General features: G+C 37.1%; 1 protein-coding gene across 1 annotated transcript in view; it reads right to left on the bottom strand.

Annotated features, from left to right (window-relative positions):
- The window catches only part of SYT10 (synaptotagmin 10), a 119,309-nt gene that overhangs the window by 48,060 nt on the left and 54,044 nt on the right, over positions 1-17,205 (bottom strand). Inside the window, exon 3 of the mRNA XM_004006738.6 lies at positions 10,184-10,751. Coding sequence (XP_004006787.1) covers positions 10,184-10,751 — 568 coding nt within the window. The remainder of the gene's footprint in view (positions 1-10,183; positions 10,752-17,205) is intronic.

Genomic DNA, 17,205 nt, shown 5'->3' with positions numbered 1-17,205 from the left:
CTTTCACAAAGACTTAGAAAATATATTAATGAATCAGTCAGAAATAAAGAATATAATAACTGACATTAAAATACACTAAAAAATCAAGCATTATAATATTTACAGGGTCCCCAAAATGATAAGAGAGAGACAAAGAGACAGAAAATATATCTGAAGAAATAATGGTTGAAAACTTCCCTAAATTGTGGGCATCCAGGTATAGAAAGCACAGGCAGCCCCAAACAAGATAAACCTAAAAAGGTACACACCAAGGCATATTATAATTAAAATGGCAAAAGTTAAAGAGAGAATGATCGACTTGGATTCATTCTAAGGTTGCAAGAATGGTACAATCTCCACAAATTCAATCAATATGACATACTATATGAACAAAACAAAAAGTAAAAATCATATCATCAACAGATGTTGAAAAGGCATTTTATAAAGTTCAACATCAATTTATGATAAAAACTCTCAACAAAGTGGGCATAGAAGGAGCATACCTCAACATAATAAAGATCAAATATGATAAACCCAAACAATACCCAGTTGTGGATGTGGCTGGTGATAGAAGCAAGGTCCAATGCTCTAAAGAGCAATATTGCATAGGAACCTGGAATGTTAGGTCCATGAATCAAGGCAAATTGGAAATGGTCAAACAGGAGATGGAAAGAGTGAACATTGACATTCTAGGAATCAGCAAACTAAAATGGACAGGAATGGGTGAATTTAACTCAGATGACCAGTATATCTACTACTGTGGGCAGGAATCCCTTAGAAGAAATGGAGTAGCCATCATGGTCAACAGAAGAGTCTAATGCAGTACTTGGATGCAATCTCAAAAACAACAGAATGATCTCTGTTCGTTTCCAAGGCAAACCAGTGACTATCAAAGTAATCCAAGTCTATGCGCCAACCAGTAATGCTGAAGAAGCTGAAGTTGAATGGTTCTATGAAGACCTACAAGACCTTTTAGAACTAACACCCAAAAACGATATCCTTTTCATTATAGGGGACTGGAATGCAAAAGTAAGAAGTCAAGAAACAGCTGGAGTAATAGGCAAATTTGGCCTTGGAATATGGAATGAAGCAGGGCAAAGGCTAATAGAGTTTCTCCAAGAGAATGCACTAGCTCATAGCAAACACCCTCTTCCAACAACACAGGGGAAGACTCTACACATGGACATCACCAGATGGTCAACACTGAAATTAGATTGATTATATTCTTTGCACACAAAGATGGAGAAGCTCTATAGAGTCAGCAAAAACAAGACTGGGAGCTGACTGTGGCTCAGATCATGAACTCCTTATTGCCAAATTCAGACTGAAATTGAAGAAACTAGGGAAACCCACTAGACCAGTCAGGTATGATCGAAATCAAATTCCTTATGATTATACAGTGGAAGAGAGAAATAGATTTAAGGGACTAGATCCGATAGATAGAGTGTCTGATGAACTATGGACTGAGGTTAGTGACATTGTACAGGAGACAGGGATCAAGACCATCCCCATGGAACTGCTACTGCTACTGCTAAGTCACTTCAGTCGTGTCCGACTCTGTGCGACCCCATAGACGGCAGCCCACCAGGCTCCCCCATCCCTGGGATTCTCCAGTCAAGAACACTGGAGTGGGTTGCCATTTCCTTCTCCAATATATGAAAGTGAAAAGTGAAAGTGAAGTTGTTCAGTCATGCCTGACTGTTAGGGACCCCATGGACTGCAGCCTACCAGGCTCCTCCATCCATGGGATTTTCCAGGCAAGAGTACTGGAGTGGGATGCCATTGCCTTCTCCGCCCCCATGGAAAAGAAATGCAAAAAAGCAAAATGGCTGTCTGAAGAGGCCTTAAAAATAGCTGTGAAAAGAAGGGAAGCGAAAAGCAAAGGAGAAAAGGAAAAATATACCCATTTGAATGCAGAGTTCAAAAGAATAGCAAGGAGAGATAAGAAAGTCTTCCTCAAAACCAGAACTGAAAGAGACACATGTACCCCAGTGTTCATCGCAGCACTGTTTATAATACCCAGGACATGGAAACAACCTAGATGTCCATCAGCAGATGAATGGATAAGAAAGCTGTTGTACATATACACAATGGAGTATTATTCAGCTATTAAAAATATATTTGAATCAGTTCTAATGAGGTGGATGAAACTGGAGCCAATTATACAGAGTGAAGTAAGCCAGAAAGAAAAACACCAATACAGTATACTAACACATATATATGGAATTTAGAAAGATGGTAATTATGAACCTGTATGCAAGACAGCAAAAGAGACACAGATGTATAGAGCGGACTTTTGGACTCTGAGGGAGAGGGAGAGGGTGGGATGATTTGGGAGAATGGCATTGAAACATGTATACTATCATGTAAGAAATGAATCACCAGTCTATGTTCGACGCAGGATGCAGGATGCTTGGGGCTGGTGCATGGGGATGATCCAGAGGGATGATGTGGGGTGGAAGGTGGGAGGGGGGGATTCATGTTTGGGAGCTCACGTACACCCGTGGCGGATTCATGTCAATGTATGCCAAAACCAATACAGTATTGTAAAATAAAACAAAGTAAAAATAAAATTTTAAATTAAAAAAAATTTTAAAAATCAAATAAAATTACATGCCAGCCTATTGAAAAAAAAATTGATTTGTGTTATTAGTGAAATGTAGCTCTGTCTTGGTAAAAATGGTATTTTGATTTATTCTCACTTTATCTACCTGTACCGCTTCCAAAAAATACAGCCTACTTAAAAATCCACACTTTGAATTCTTGTTAAAAAGAAAAAAAAAGAAAGAAAGAAAGTCTTCCTCAGTGATCAGGGCAAAGAAATAGAGGAAAACAATAGAATCAGAAAGACTAGTGATCTCTTCAAGAAAATTAGTGATACCAAGGGCACATTTCATGCAAAGATGGGCACAATAAGAGACAGAGATGGTATGAACCTAACAGAAGCAGAAGATATTAAGAGAAGGTGGCAAGAATACACAGAAGAACTATAGAAAAAGATCTTCACCCAGATACCCATGACTGTGTAATCACTCACCTGAGCCAGACATCCCAGAATGTGAAGTCAAGTGGGTCTTACAGAACATCACTATGAACAAAGCTAGTGGAGGTGATGGAATTCCAGTAGAGATATTTCAAATCCTAAAAGATGACTTTGTTAATGTGTTCTACTCACATTGTAATATATTACTTTATATACATTTTATGTTCCAGTAGTTCAGTTCAGTTCAGTAATATGCCAGCAAATTTAGAAAACTCAGCAGTGGCCACAGGACTGGAAAAGGTCAGTTTTCATTCCAATCACAAAGAAAGGCAATGCCAAAGAATGTTCAAACTACGCACAATTGCACTCATCTCACATGCTAGCAAAGTAATGCTCAAAATTCTCCAAGCCAGGTTTCAACAGTACATGAACCATGAACTTCCACATGTTCAAGATGGATTTTAAAAAGGCAGAGGAACCAGAGATCAAATTGTCAACATCCACTGAATTATCAAAACAGCAAGAGAGTTCCAGAAAAACATCTACTGTTTATTGACTACAACAAAGACTTTGACTCTGTGGATCACAACAAACTGCAGAAAATTCTAAAAGAGATGGGAATACTAGACCACCTTACTCCATCCTGAGAAATCTGTATGTAGTTCAAAAAGCAACAGTTGGAACTGGATATGGAACAACAAACTGGTTCCAAATTGGGAAAGGAGTAGTCAAGGCTATGTATTTCCACCCTGCTTATTTAACTTATATGTAGAGTATTTCATGAAAAATGCTGGACTGGATGAAGCACAAACTGGAATCAAGATTTCTTGGAGAAATATCAATAACCTCAGATACGCAGATGATACCACCCTGACGGCAGAAAGTGAAAAACTAAAGAGCCTTTTGATGAAAGTGAAGGCAGGTGGAGAAGGGGATAACAGAGGTTGAGATGGTTGGATGGCATCACCGACATGAGTTTGAGCAAACTCTGGGTGTTGGTGATGGACAGGGAAGACTGGTGTGCAGCAGTCCATGGGGTCTCAAAGAGTCAGACACAACTGAGTGACTGAACTGAACTGAACTACTGAAACGTAAAATGTAAATAAAGTAACATATTACAAATTATTCCTTTTCCATATTCATCCAGTTTCTACCATTTTTGCCAAAGGGTAATGACTATTATTGGACTTCTTAGGTGTTTCTAGTTATAAAGAATTCAGTTGCCAATGCAAGAGATGTAAGAGAGAGATGCAGGTTCCATCTCTGAGTCAGAAAGATCCCCTGGAGGAGGGCATGGCAACCCACCCCAGTATTCTTTCCTGGAGAATCTCATGGACAGAGGACCCTAATGGGCTACAGTCCATGGGGTCACAAAGAGTCCAACATGACTGGGAAGCTAAGCACATTGCCTGCGTGCATGCTAAGTTGCTTCAGTTGTTTCTTACTCTTTGTGACCTTAGGGACTATAACCTGCCATGGTCCTCCGTCCATGAGATTCTCCAGGAAAGAATACTGCAGTGGGTTATCATGCCCTCCTGCAGGGGATCTTCCCAACCTGGGGATTGAACCCAGGCCTTCTGCATTGCATTCTCTGCTGTCTGAGCCACTGGGGAAGCCCAAGCATAGTGGAGTGGGTAACCTATCCCTTCTCCAGAGGATCTTCCCCACCCAGGAATCCAACTAGGGCCTCCTGCATTACAGGCAGATTCTTTACCAGTTGAGCTACCAAGGATACATGCAATAACTATTATTAAAATTTTATATCTCCTTATAAAGACCTTAAAAAGCCTCTTGATGAAAGTGAAAGTGGAGAGTGAAAAGGTTGGCTTAAAGCTCAACATTCAGAAAACAAAGATCATGGCATCTGGTCCCATCACTTCATGGGAAATAGATGGGAAACAGTGGAAACAGTGTCAGACTTTATTATTTGGGCTCCAAAATCACTGCACGTGGTGATTGCAGCCATGAAATTAAAAGACTCTTACTCTTTGGAAGAAAAGTTATGAGCAACCTAGATAGCATATTCAAAAGCAGAGACATTACCCTGCCGACTAAGGTCCGTCTAGTCAAGGCTATGGTTTTTCCAGTGGTCATGTACTGATGTGAAAGTTGGACTGTGAAGAAGGCTGAGCACAGAAGAATTGATTCTTTTGATCTGTGGTGTTGGAGAAGACTCTTGAGAGTCCCTTGGACTGCAAGGAGATCCAACCAATCCATTCTGGAGATCAGCCCTGGGATTTCTTTGGAAGGAATGATGCTAAAGCTGAAACTCCAGTACTTTGGCCACCTCATGTGACGAGTTGATTCATTGGAAAAGACTGTGATGCTGGGAATGATTGGCGGCAGGAGGAGAAGGGGACAACAGAGGATAAGAAGGCTGGATGGCATCACTGACTCGATGGACGTGAGTCTGAGTGAACTCCGGGAGATGGTGATAGATAGGGAGGCCTGGCGTGCTGCGATTCATGGGGTCGCAAAGAGTCGGACATGGCTGAGCAACTGAACTGAACTGAACTGATTGCGTATATAACTCAATGTGAATATATATTTTTCTTTCCCATTTTAGAAGTAGAGGTATAGGGTATACACTATCTTTCAATGTGATTTTTTCCTACATTGGAGATGTTTCTATGTTAGGTGAAGTGCTGATTGGCTTACCATATTTTTAACATGCAATGAGATGAGCTCTAAAGTGAAAACTAATTTTTTGCACAAAATAAAGATACAACTTTACTGTCTTCTTAGTCATTCAAACTGAAATTTTAAAAAACCCTGCTAATTCCTGATAAAAATATTAATCCTACTTGTATAGAAATAATTAGTAATACAATTATACCTGATATGTGTCTCTTTTTTCAACCTGATAGGATTATTAACAATAAATTTAAAATATTAGTATTTCTGGCTTATTTCACATATGAATTTATGGTACACACTCAATAATTTTTAAATTTTTTGTCTACAGAAAGTAGTTAATGGCAACAAATATAACCAAACATATCAATAAAGTACTTCATTGCATTGTTTTTTCCCCTCAGAGATTTGTACTAACATACAATCTTTCACTTGACCTTATATGAAAATAGGCTCTTAATTATTCAACAAATATTTAGTGAGGGCATTAAACTACATTACTATTTCATTCCTTTCTTCTTCTTTCCAGAAAACTCTATAATTTCTGTGTGAATTTTTTAAAATTAAAGATATATGAGTAGGAAAAGACAATTTCTTAAGCAAATTTTAACTCGTTCTTTTTTTCATTTTTATTAATCTGAGGATATAAAAATGCTTAATAATTTCTCAATAAATTCTCAAAAGAGAATTTTTAATTAAATACTACATTAACCTAAAAGATGATACTAGTACATACTGAGAACTTTGGTTCCATATTCAGGAAACAGGTTTCATCACTATCTTCACAACAAAAAAGTCATAAGTAGTATCTAGAAGAGTGCGTGGCTCAGTTAAAGGGAAACGTCATTTGACTAGAACAATTTAATAAAATACATTATTATCCTCATACTTTCTTTTATATCTAGAGTACTGAAATGAAAATGTCTAAAGCCATGGCAGACATAATAAAGGCATCCTTAAAGATGGCTGCATCCTAATTACAAGGCCTGAGTATGCTACCTACATGGCAAAAAAGGACTTTGCAGATATGATTAAGATTATAAACCTTGGGATGGGAAGCTTATCCTTGATTGCTCACATGGGCTCAGTCTACACAAAGGAATTCCTGTGACTGCTAAAATTTGGAAAAGGCAAGGAAATGCATCACCCCTAGAGCCTCTAAAAAGGCACAGAGTCCTGCCAACACTTTGAGTTCAGTCCAATAAGACCTATGTTGTACTTCTAACCTACAGAAATATGATGTGATAAATTTGTGTTAAGATACTATATTTGTGGTAAGTTTTACAGGAGAAATAAAAAAGTAATACCTGAAGCATATGGGAGAATTAAAAATAAAACTGAAGGGTTCATTTATGTTTACCAAAAACTGTTTATGTTCTATAAACGGTCAAAGATTGAAGCTTCCATGAGGAATGCTTACTATGTTTTTAAGGACCACCTATGGAACATAAAAACTATGAATGTTAAAAAGGAAATCCACTATCAGTCACCTATAAAAGTATGTTAATTTTTATACTTCATTTAGGGGTTACCTACCTCTGATCCCAAATATATGAACAGAATGTATTTTTTATGGTAACATTTTTCACATTCCTAGTACTCAAAGCATGTCAAACATAGAGTAGGTAATCAGCAGATAGTTGCTGAATAAATAAAAGAACGAATAAGATTGGAGAATCAAGAGAAATAACCTAACAATTAATTCTTATCTGCATTTTATAATTCTAGAATATGCCATATATCTAAAACAGTAAAATTTCCCTCTTCACCACTGTTATTCCTGTAGGAATATAATAAGGTAAAAAATGATATGAAATAAAAAAAGCTTCAATGTTCCTTTGAAATATAATCTAGTTTCTTCCTTAATAGATAATCACAATGGAGACCATGAAATAAAAACCCAAAAGCTAAAATGCTTGGATGATGTAATGCAATAAACTGACAATATAATAGTAGTGTACTGCAAAAGGAACTATTTCTAATTTAACAGTTTTCTTATTTTTTAAATAACCTCTGTCTCTGTCTAAAACTTAAACTTTTTAAGTTTATAATTTGTGGTAAAACTTTTATAAAAGATGTTAAATACATAAAGACAGCCTGGCAGTAAAAAATTAAATACCTTCATTTAATAACTAATAAATGAAAAAAAATTAGCAATCTAACCTCCTTAGGAGACCAGTTCCCTAATTCTGTTTATCCAGTTCTATTCTGGACAAATATTCTTGAATATAGAAGAAATTTCTGTAAAAAGAATGCAATAATGTTTAGTATAACAAAATTTAAGGGCTAATTAAAATGTCCAACAATAAAAGATTCACTAGGGAAAATGGATCGTATCTTGAACATCATGTACTAAAACAAATATCATCTGAAAAAAAGCATGGAAAAGTTTAAACTTATATTGACTTTAATTACTTTCAAACATTTATAGAAAAACAAATAGAAAGCAATATGCCAAGATTTTACATATTAATTCATGGCATTATAGGCTATTTAATTGCATAATTTTATTCTATTTTTCAAATTTTGATATTATTTTATAATCAGAAAAATCATTTTACAATGAAAAAGAAAGTCCTAATGTAAGCAATTCCAGTTGAGTTATATCAAATCCTAAAAGATGATGCTGTGAAAGTGCTGCACTCAGTATGGCAGCAAATTTGCAAAACTCAAGAGTAACCACAGGAATGGAAAAGGTCAGTTTTCATTCCAATCCCAAAGAAAAGCAATACCAAAGAATACACAACTACCACACAATTGCACTCATCTCACATGCTAGTAAAATAATGCTCAAAATTTTCCAAGCCAGGCTTCAACAATATATGAACCATGAACTTACAGATGTTCAATCTGGTTTTAGAAAAGGCAGAGGAATCCGAGATCAAATTGTCAACATTCACTGGATCATTGAAAAAGCAAGAGAGTTCCAGAAAACATCTATTTCTGCTTTATTGACTATGCCAAAGCCTTTGACTGTGTGGATCACAATAAACTGTGGAAAATTCTGAAAGAGATGGGAATACCAGACCCCTTGACCTGATTCTTGAGAAATCTATATTTAGGTCAGGAAGCAACAGTTAGAAGTGGACATGGAACAACAGACTGGTTCCAAATAGGAAAAAGAGTACGTCAAGGCTGTATATTGTCACCCTAGTTATTTAACTTCTATGCAGAGTACATCTTGAGAAACCCTGGACTGGAAGAAGCACAAGCTGGAATCACGATTGCCAGGAGAAATATCAATAACTTTAGTTATGCAGATGACACCACCCTTATGGCAGAAAGTGAAGAAGAACTAAAAGCCTCTTGATGAAAGTGAAAGAGGAGAGTGAAAAAGTTGTCTTAAAGCTCAACATTCAGAAAACTAAGATCATGACATCTGGTCCCATCACTTCATGGCAAATAGATGGGGAAATAGTGGAAACAGTGGCTGACTTTATTTTGGGGGGGCTCCAAAATCACTGCAGATGGTGACTGCAGCCATGAAATTAAAAGATGCTTACTCCTTGGAAGGAAAGTTATGACCAAACTAGACAGCATATAGAAAAGCAGAGACATTACTTTGCCAACAAAGGTCCATCTAGACAAGGCTATGGTTTTTCCTGTGGTCATGTATGGATGTGAGAGTTGGACTGTGAAGAAGGCTGAGCACTGAAGAATTGATGCTTTTGAACTGTGGTGTTGGAGAAGACTCTTGAGAGTCCCTTGGACTGCCAGGAGATCCAATCAGTCCATCCTAAAGGAGATCAGTCCTGGGTGTTCATTGGAAGGACTGATGTTGAAGGTGAAACTCCAATACTTTGGCCACCTGATGCAAAGAGCTGATTCATTCCAGAAGACCCTGATGCTGGGAAAGATTGAGAGCAGGAGGAGAAGGAGACAACAAAGGATGAGATGGTTGGATGGCATCACTGACTCAATGGACATGAATTTGGGTAATCTCCGGGATTTGGTCATGGACAGGGAGGCCTGGGGTGCTGCAGTCCATGGGATTGCAAAGAGTCGGACATAAATGAGTGACTGAACTGAACTGAACTGAATGTAAACCAATCACTTCCTCATTATTTGCCATATCAAATGGTATAATTTTATGAATTCCACAAAAGCTTCTGAAGGAGTGGGCTGTTTTAAGCCCAATCAAGGCCTTTCCAAATGGCATCAAAGTACATTTTAGGTTAAACCTGAGGAATGAAATCTTCTTAAATAATTAAAATCAATAATAACTATTTGGAAATTGACTGTAGAGAATAAGTTAAACATAAATATTTTACAAGTGAAAAGTCCTATTACTTTTGGCAAATTAGAGGAACTGTCCAGTATGGTGAAGTAATGAACTTCCTCAAAACAAGAAGTGTAGAAACAAAGGTTAGACATTAAAAGAAAAGATTTTTTATGTATACAATCACTAATATTACCTAGATAGTGTTAAATGCCTGAATTATTTGTGTACATATACAATTCATATACTGTTTGCAGGTATTTACGACAAAATTTCCCTAACTTTTTGAAACTAATCTGGGTAAAAATTAGGTTTATATATCACTGCAGGTCAAATAAATGGAATATATTGGCAGAATTATAACTTACTGTGGTAGCACAATGAATATCTTTCCATACTGTGGCTTCTCTGGAGAGATCAGAGGCTTCAAACAAATTATCAAAAATCACTTCCCCAATCATGTCATGTCTAGAAAATCTGTCAAAATCATACACACTGAAATGTAGTTTTCTGTTGCTTAGTTGATCATATGCTACAGGAAACTGAAAAGTTTCATCAAACAGAGGATTTAAAGTCTTTCTGTGCACACGAGTCTGAAATTTCTTTTTCCTGTCTGGAAGAAGATACATCTTCACATAAGGGTCAGAAGTTCCCATGAAGTCTTTAGCAGGGAGATCTAAGGCTTTGATAATTTTCACCACTAGAAGTTCATTTTCATAGTCATACTGGAGGGTGAAATTAAGCTTTCCACAGGTTTTGACATCTTCTTTCCTATTGTCCTCAGAGTCCACTGATTTTTGTTTGTAGAGCTCTGGTTTTATTCTCCCAATGCTGGTTGTTGTTTCTCCTCTTTGTAAAATGGGTTCTGTGCCCATGCCAAAATCAACACTGGAAACCTGCATTTGCCTTGGTAGGTGTCTTCTGAAGGAATTGTGTCTGTATACATATACATATATATATACACAAAAAAATCATTTAGGTAGATTGTTTTGATAATAATGTTATATACAGTGGCATAAAAACTCTTCCCCACACCCATGATGATGAAGTATTCTATCGACAGCAATAAACAGATGGACACAAACACATATACACACAGTACTTTTGAAAAACCAGGGATGAAGTATTCAAAGAAAAAATCTCCTAAAATGATAGAAACACCTAAAACACACAAATGCACAATTTACAAGTTCTTGGTATTTTTACTTACCATCATAAGCACAATTACAAAGAAAGAGGATTACCAAAAAAGTTCAATATTATACAAAATGTTATAAATGTTATCAATTACTTGGGTGCATTAAGATGTAGACATTATGTAAACAAATCATTCAGATGAATGGTTTCTTTTCATCTGGATATTTTGGTCCTATGAATTTTCATTTTAGTGTCAATATTAAAGACATAAGTCTACATGTTCTTACACTGTGTTATTTCTAACATTTAACCAAATTAATGTTTACTGTTCAAAATATATATAATTATGACAGCCAAAATGAGTACATTTTACTTTTTTCAGCATAGAGTGGCTTCAGAAACTCTTAAGGATTGAGATTGTAGAATTTTAGAACCTGGGGTTAAATAATAGTTCTTTAACATCAACATTTCCAGGACATTATACATATATACATATATAAATATGTATATATATATATATCAGCTTATTAATTGTCACCTAACTGTGACTTGCATTAAGACCTGATTCTCATACTTTCTCCATGATTTCTAGCATGAGCTATATCAACTTATGTGTTTCCTTAAGGTCTAGTTCCAGGTTTTCTGTTCTTTTTTCAGTCACTCCATTAGACTAATAATCAGTTCCTGAGCTACAATTACTATGTTAAATATGATGATTCCCAGAGATTCCTGAGATATAGATATACCTCATATAGACAAAAATTTAGTTCCATATCTCTTTGTCTTCAAGGGGGATTTCTAAACAAATGTCCTAATTTTGCCCCAAAGTCAAGCAAATTCATTATTTTCTCTATTTTTCTTTCAAATCTGTTATCTCTTCTATAATCTCTTATAACAGGTCTAACAGTTTTATCAATCATTTATGCTTGGAATCCTGCAGTATGCTTTGAATCACCTTTCCTTTAATTCATGGGCTTTGCTCAATTTTCTAACTCCTGTTGATCTGCTGCTTTGAGACATCTCATATAATTGCCCATTCTGCTTCATTTCCATTGCTATTCAGTCCAGATTCTTATCACCTCATACTTTGCTTTCTACAGTAGCCTTCAGTTTGGCTTTCCTTCTTTCAGCTCTCTCTTACACTCAATAGCTCTCCAGCACTTATGTCAAAATCCTTTGCTCATGTCATTATATCTTTTTTCACTTGATCAAAATTGAAAAATTATTTCTATACAAAAACAAACTAGGACTACTTTATCTCAGATGAGGGAATTTGCTCCTAATTAAACTATACTAAATTCAAAACTAAAATAATTCAATATTTTAGTTTCCGTATTTGAGTATAAATATAAAAGTCTTTACTGACTGACTTAAAGCTTGAAGTGGTCTGCTTCCTCAGATTGATCTCGTTTTAATGCGTTGGACATGCTATAAAATATATTTTAATCTTGACTCTATTCCAGATAGATCAGGGGCTTAAATTAGGGTCACAAATCATCAGGAAATAATAAGAGTTTTAAAAGGAATACAGGTAGTATATATTGCTGTGAATTATTAAATAGATCTAATATAGCCTACTTTATACATTCAACATTCTTAAGAGATTTGGAATACTTACTAAACAGTCTAATGTTTCTGCCAAAGTCACTTTCACTTATGCAGCAATTTAATTTTTTTTAATTTTTGCAAGCAAAAACCCCCACAAATTTTTTTCTTATTGTTTATAAATTGATCCATAATTTCACCTCCCTTATGCTTTTCAATAAAATTTAATCTTCTGTCCTCCCCCTAAAAAATCAATTATTTGTTTCTTATGTCACTGAATATAACTGTGCAGCTGTAAGCCCCTTGTAACAGGAATCAAAAAAGTAGTAAGATTTTCATTCTAGTAAGCCAGTACCCTAATTATAGAGCAAATAGTGCCTGTTCTAAGTCAGAGTTTAGCTAGTCAGCTAGGAGAAGCTTTAATTATTACAATGTTAAAGTATTGTCGTCACACAAAGATCTTCTTTACTGCATTTTTTTTCCTCCTTTGGAATGATAGAGCTAAGTGGCTATTTAGTCTCACACAAATATCCAACCAATTAAAGTACAGGCAATTAGACTGCTACAGACCCCACTCTTAACCTTCAAACCTAAGAAGACGCAACATAAATACCCCTCCAGATGGAGAAGGAAAAGTTCTACCCATCTTACCTGGAACATCCGAGGGTAGCTACTAAATATAGTCAATATTACATAATGTCATAGGAACAAATGTAATCAATACGACAATTTTAAAATATTATTTTACCAACAGTTCTTTTCTTTCAAACAAAATCAGAGACCAGAAGTTGAATACATATGGACAGAATCTCTTTGGGTGACAGGTGAGTAGAGTCCTGGAATCCCACTGGAAACCATGCCAATATTTTCCACTATCCAAGCAAAAGCACTTGAAGAGGATTACACTGAGACGAGATTTTTAAAATGCTGCACTTGAAATCAGACAATAGTTTGGTCCCAGCTTTCCTATGAAGTGAGCAACTTTGGACAAGTCACTTCACCTTTTGAACTTTATTTTCCTCATCCATGCTGCTGCTCAGTTGCTTCAGTCATGCCTGGTTCTTTGAGAACCTATGGGCTGTCACTCATGAGGATCCTCTGTCCATGGGGTTCTCCAGGCAAGGATACTGGTGTAGGTTACCATTTCCTTTCCAGGGAATCCCGACCCAGGTATCAAACCCATGTCTCTTACAATGTATTGTTCTTCATCCTGCTCACAGCACCAATTGTCTTGCTGTATCTCACTGTGCACACTGTTTGCTGAAACCATGGTAAGCAAGGCGAGAGTTAAGAGACTGGAAGAAAATGTGAGGAGTCTAGCAACTGTAGACCTGTTTATTCTCTCCTGGCTGGTGCAGCAGCCATAGCAGAAACAACATAACTGCACACAACCCTTCTTTCTTGTCTTCCATTATCACTTTCACATCAGTCCCCCTGAATACACCACTCCAGGCTCTAAAAAGTTCAAGTCAACAGATCATATCCATAATATTGTAAAGTAATTAGCCTCCAATTAAAATAAATAAATTTATATTTAAAAAGATCGTATCCCCATTAACATTTATTGTGAGTCATTTTCAGTTCAGTCACTCAGTTGTGTCCAACTCTTTGTGACCCCATGGACTGTAGCAGACCAGGCTTCCCTTTCTATCACCAACACCTGGAGCTAGCTCAAATTTATGTCCATTGAGTTGATGAATCCATCTAACTATCTCATCCTCTGTCACCTCCATCTCTTCCTGCTGTCAATATTTCCCACCATCAGAGTCTTTTCCAGTGAGTCAGGTCTTTGCATCAGGTGGCTGAAGTGTTGGAGCTGCAGATCAGCATCAGTCCTCCCAGGGAATATTCAGAGTTGATTTTCTTTAGGATTGACTAGTTTGATCTCCTTGCTATTCAAGGAACTCTCAAGAATCTTCTCCAGAACCACAATTTCAAAGCATTAATTCTTCAGTGCTCAGCCTTTTTATTGTCCAACTTTCATACCTGTACATCACTGTTGGAAAAACCATAGCTTTGACTATAGGGACTTTGTCAGCAAAGTGATGTCTCTGCTTTTAAAAATGCTGTCTAGGTTTGTCATAGCTTTTCTTCCAAGGAGCAAACATCTTTGAATTTCATTACTGCAGTCACTATCCGTAGAGATTTTGGAGCGCAAGAAAATAAAGGATGTCACTGTTTCCATGTTTTGCCCATTTATTTGCCATGAAGTGATGGGACCAGATGCCATGATCTTAGTTTTCTAAATGTTGAGTTTTAAGTCAGCATTTTTGCTCTCCTATTTCACCTTCATCAAGGCCTTTTAGGTTCCATTTATCTTTCTGCCACTACGGTGTCATCTACATATCTGAGGTTATTGCTATTTCTCCCAAAAACCTTGATTCTAGTTTGTATTTCATCCAGCCTGGCATTTCACATCAGGTACTCTGTGTATCAGTTAAATAAGTAGGGTGACAATATACAACCTTGATGCACTCCTGTCGCAATTTTCAACCAGTCCATGGTACCACATTTGGTTCTAACTGTTACTTCCTGGCCTGCATACAAGTTGCTCAGGAGGTAGGTAAGGTGGTCTTTTATTCTCATTTCTTTAAGAATTTTCCACAGTTTGCTGTGATCCACACAGTGAAAGGCTTCATTGTAGTCAGTGGAGGAGAAGTGGATGTTTTCCTGGAATTTGCTTGCTTTTTCTATGATCCAGTGAATGTTGGCAATTTGATCTTTGGTTCCTCTGCCTTTTCTAAATTCAGCTTAAGCATGTGGAACTTCTCAGTTTACATACTGTTGAAGCCTCAGTTCAGTTCAGCTGATCAGTACTGTCCAGCCCTTCGTGACCCCATGAACCACAGCACGCCAGGCTCCCCATCCATCACCAAACCCTGCAGTCGCCCCAAACCAATGTCCATTGAGTCAGTGATGCTATCCAACAATCTCATCCTCTGTCGTCCCCTTCTCCTCCTGCCCTCAATCCTTCACAGCATCAGGGTCTTTTCCAGTGAGTCAGCTCTTCACATCAGGTGGCCAAAGTATCGGAGTTTCAGCTTCAACATCAGTCCTTCCAATGAACACCCAGGACTGATCTCCTTTAGGATGGACTGGTTGGATCTCCTTGCAGTCCAAGGGACTCTCAAGAGTCTTCTCCAACACCACAGTTCAAAAGCATCAATTCTTCAGCGCTCAGCCTTCTTCACAGTCCAACTCTCACATCCATACATGACCACTGGAGAAACCATAGGCTTGACTAGACGGACCTTTGTTGACAAAGTAATGTTTCTGTTTTTTAATATGCTGTCTAGGTTGGTCATAACTTTCCTTCCAAGGAGTAAGCGTCTTTTAATTTCATGGCTGCAATCACCGTCTGCAGTGATTCTGGAGCCCAGAAAAATAGAGCGAGTCACTGTTTTCCTATCAATTTGCTATGAAATGATGGGACCAGGTGTCATGATGTTAGTTTTCTGAATGTTGAGCTTTAAGCCAACTTTTTCACTCTCCACTTTCACTTTCGTCAAGAGGCTCTTTGGTTTTTCTTCACTTTCTGCCATAAGGGTGGTGTCATCTGCATATCTCAGGTTATTGATATTTCTCCTGACAATCTTGATTCCAGTTTGTGCTTCCTACAGCCCAGCATTTCTCATGATGTACTCTGCATATAAGTTAAATAAGCAGGGTGTCAATATACAGCCTTGATGTACTCCTTTTCCTATTTGGAACCAGTCTGTAGTTCCATGTCCAGTTCTAACTGTTGCTTCCTGACCTAAATATAGATTTCTAAAGAAGCAGGTCAAGTGGTCTGGTATTCCCATCTTTAAGAATTTTCCACAGTTTATTGTGATCCACACAGTCAAAGGCTTTGGAATAGTCAACAAAGCAGACATAGATGTTTTTCTGGAACTCTCTTGCTGTTTCCATGATCCAGCAGATATTGGTAATTTGATCTCTGGTTCCTCTGCCTTTTCTAAAACCAGCTTGAACATCTGGAAATTCATGGTTCACATACTGATGAAGCCTGGCTTGGGGAATTTTAAGCATTACTATACTAGCATGTGAAATGAGTCCAAGCATTCTTTGGCATTGCCTTTCTTTGGGATTGGAATGAAAACTGACCTTTTTCAGTCCTGTGGCCACTGCTGAGTTTTCCAAATTTGCTGGCTTATTGAGTGCAGCACTTTCACAACATCATCTTTCAGAATTTCAAATAGCTCAACTGGAATTCCATCACCTTCACTAGCTGTGTTTGTAGTGATGCTTTTAAGGCCACTTGATTTCACATTCCAGGATGGCTGGCTCTAGGTGAGTGATCACACCATCGTGATTATTTGAGTTGTGAAGATCTTTTTTGTATAATTCTTCTCTGTATTCTTGCTACCTCTTCTTAACATCTTCTGCTTCTGTTAGGTCCATACAATTTCTGTCCTTTATTGAGCCCATCTTTGCATGAAATGTTCCCTTGGCATCTCTAATTCTCTTGAAGTGATCTCTAATCTTTCCCATTCTATAATTTTTCTTTATTTCTTTGCATTGATCTCTGAGGAAGGCTTTCTTATCTCTCCTTGCTATTCCTTGGAATTCTGCATTCAAATGTGTATATCTTTCTTTTTCTCCTTTGCTTTTTGCTTCCCTTCTTTTCACAGTCATTTGTAACGCCTCCTCAGACAGCCATTTTACTTTTTTGCATTTCTTTTTCTTGGGTTTTGATTCCTGTCTTCTG

This window comes from Ovis aries, chromosome 3, assembly GCF_016772045.2.
Source record: "Ovis aries strain OAR_USU_Benz2616 breed Rambouillet chromosome 3, ARS-UI_Ramb_v3.0, whole genome shotgun sequence".
In the NCBI taxonomy this organism is placed as follows: Eukaryota; Metazoa; Chordata; class Mammalia; order Artiodactyla; family Bovidae; genus Ovis; species Ovis aries.
This window is presented reverse-complemented; position numbering and strand designations above follow the sequence as displayed.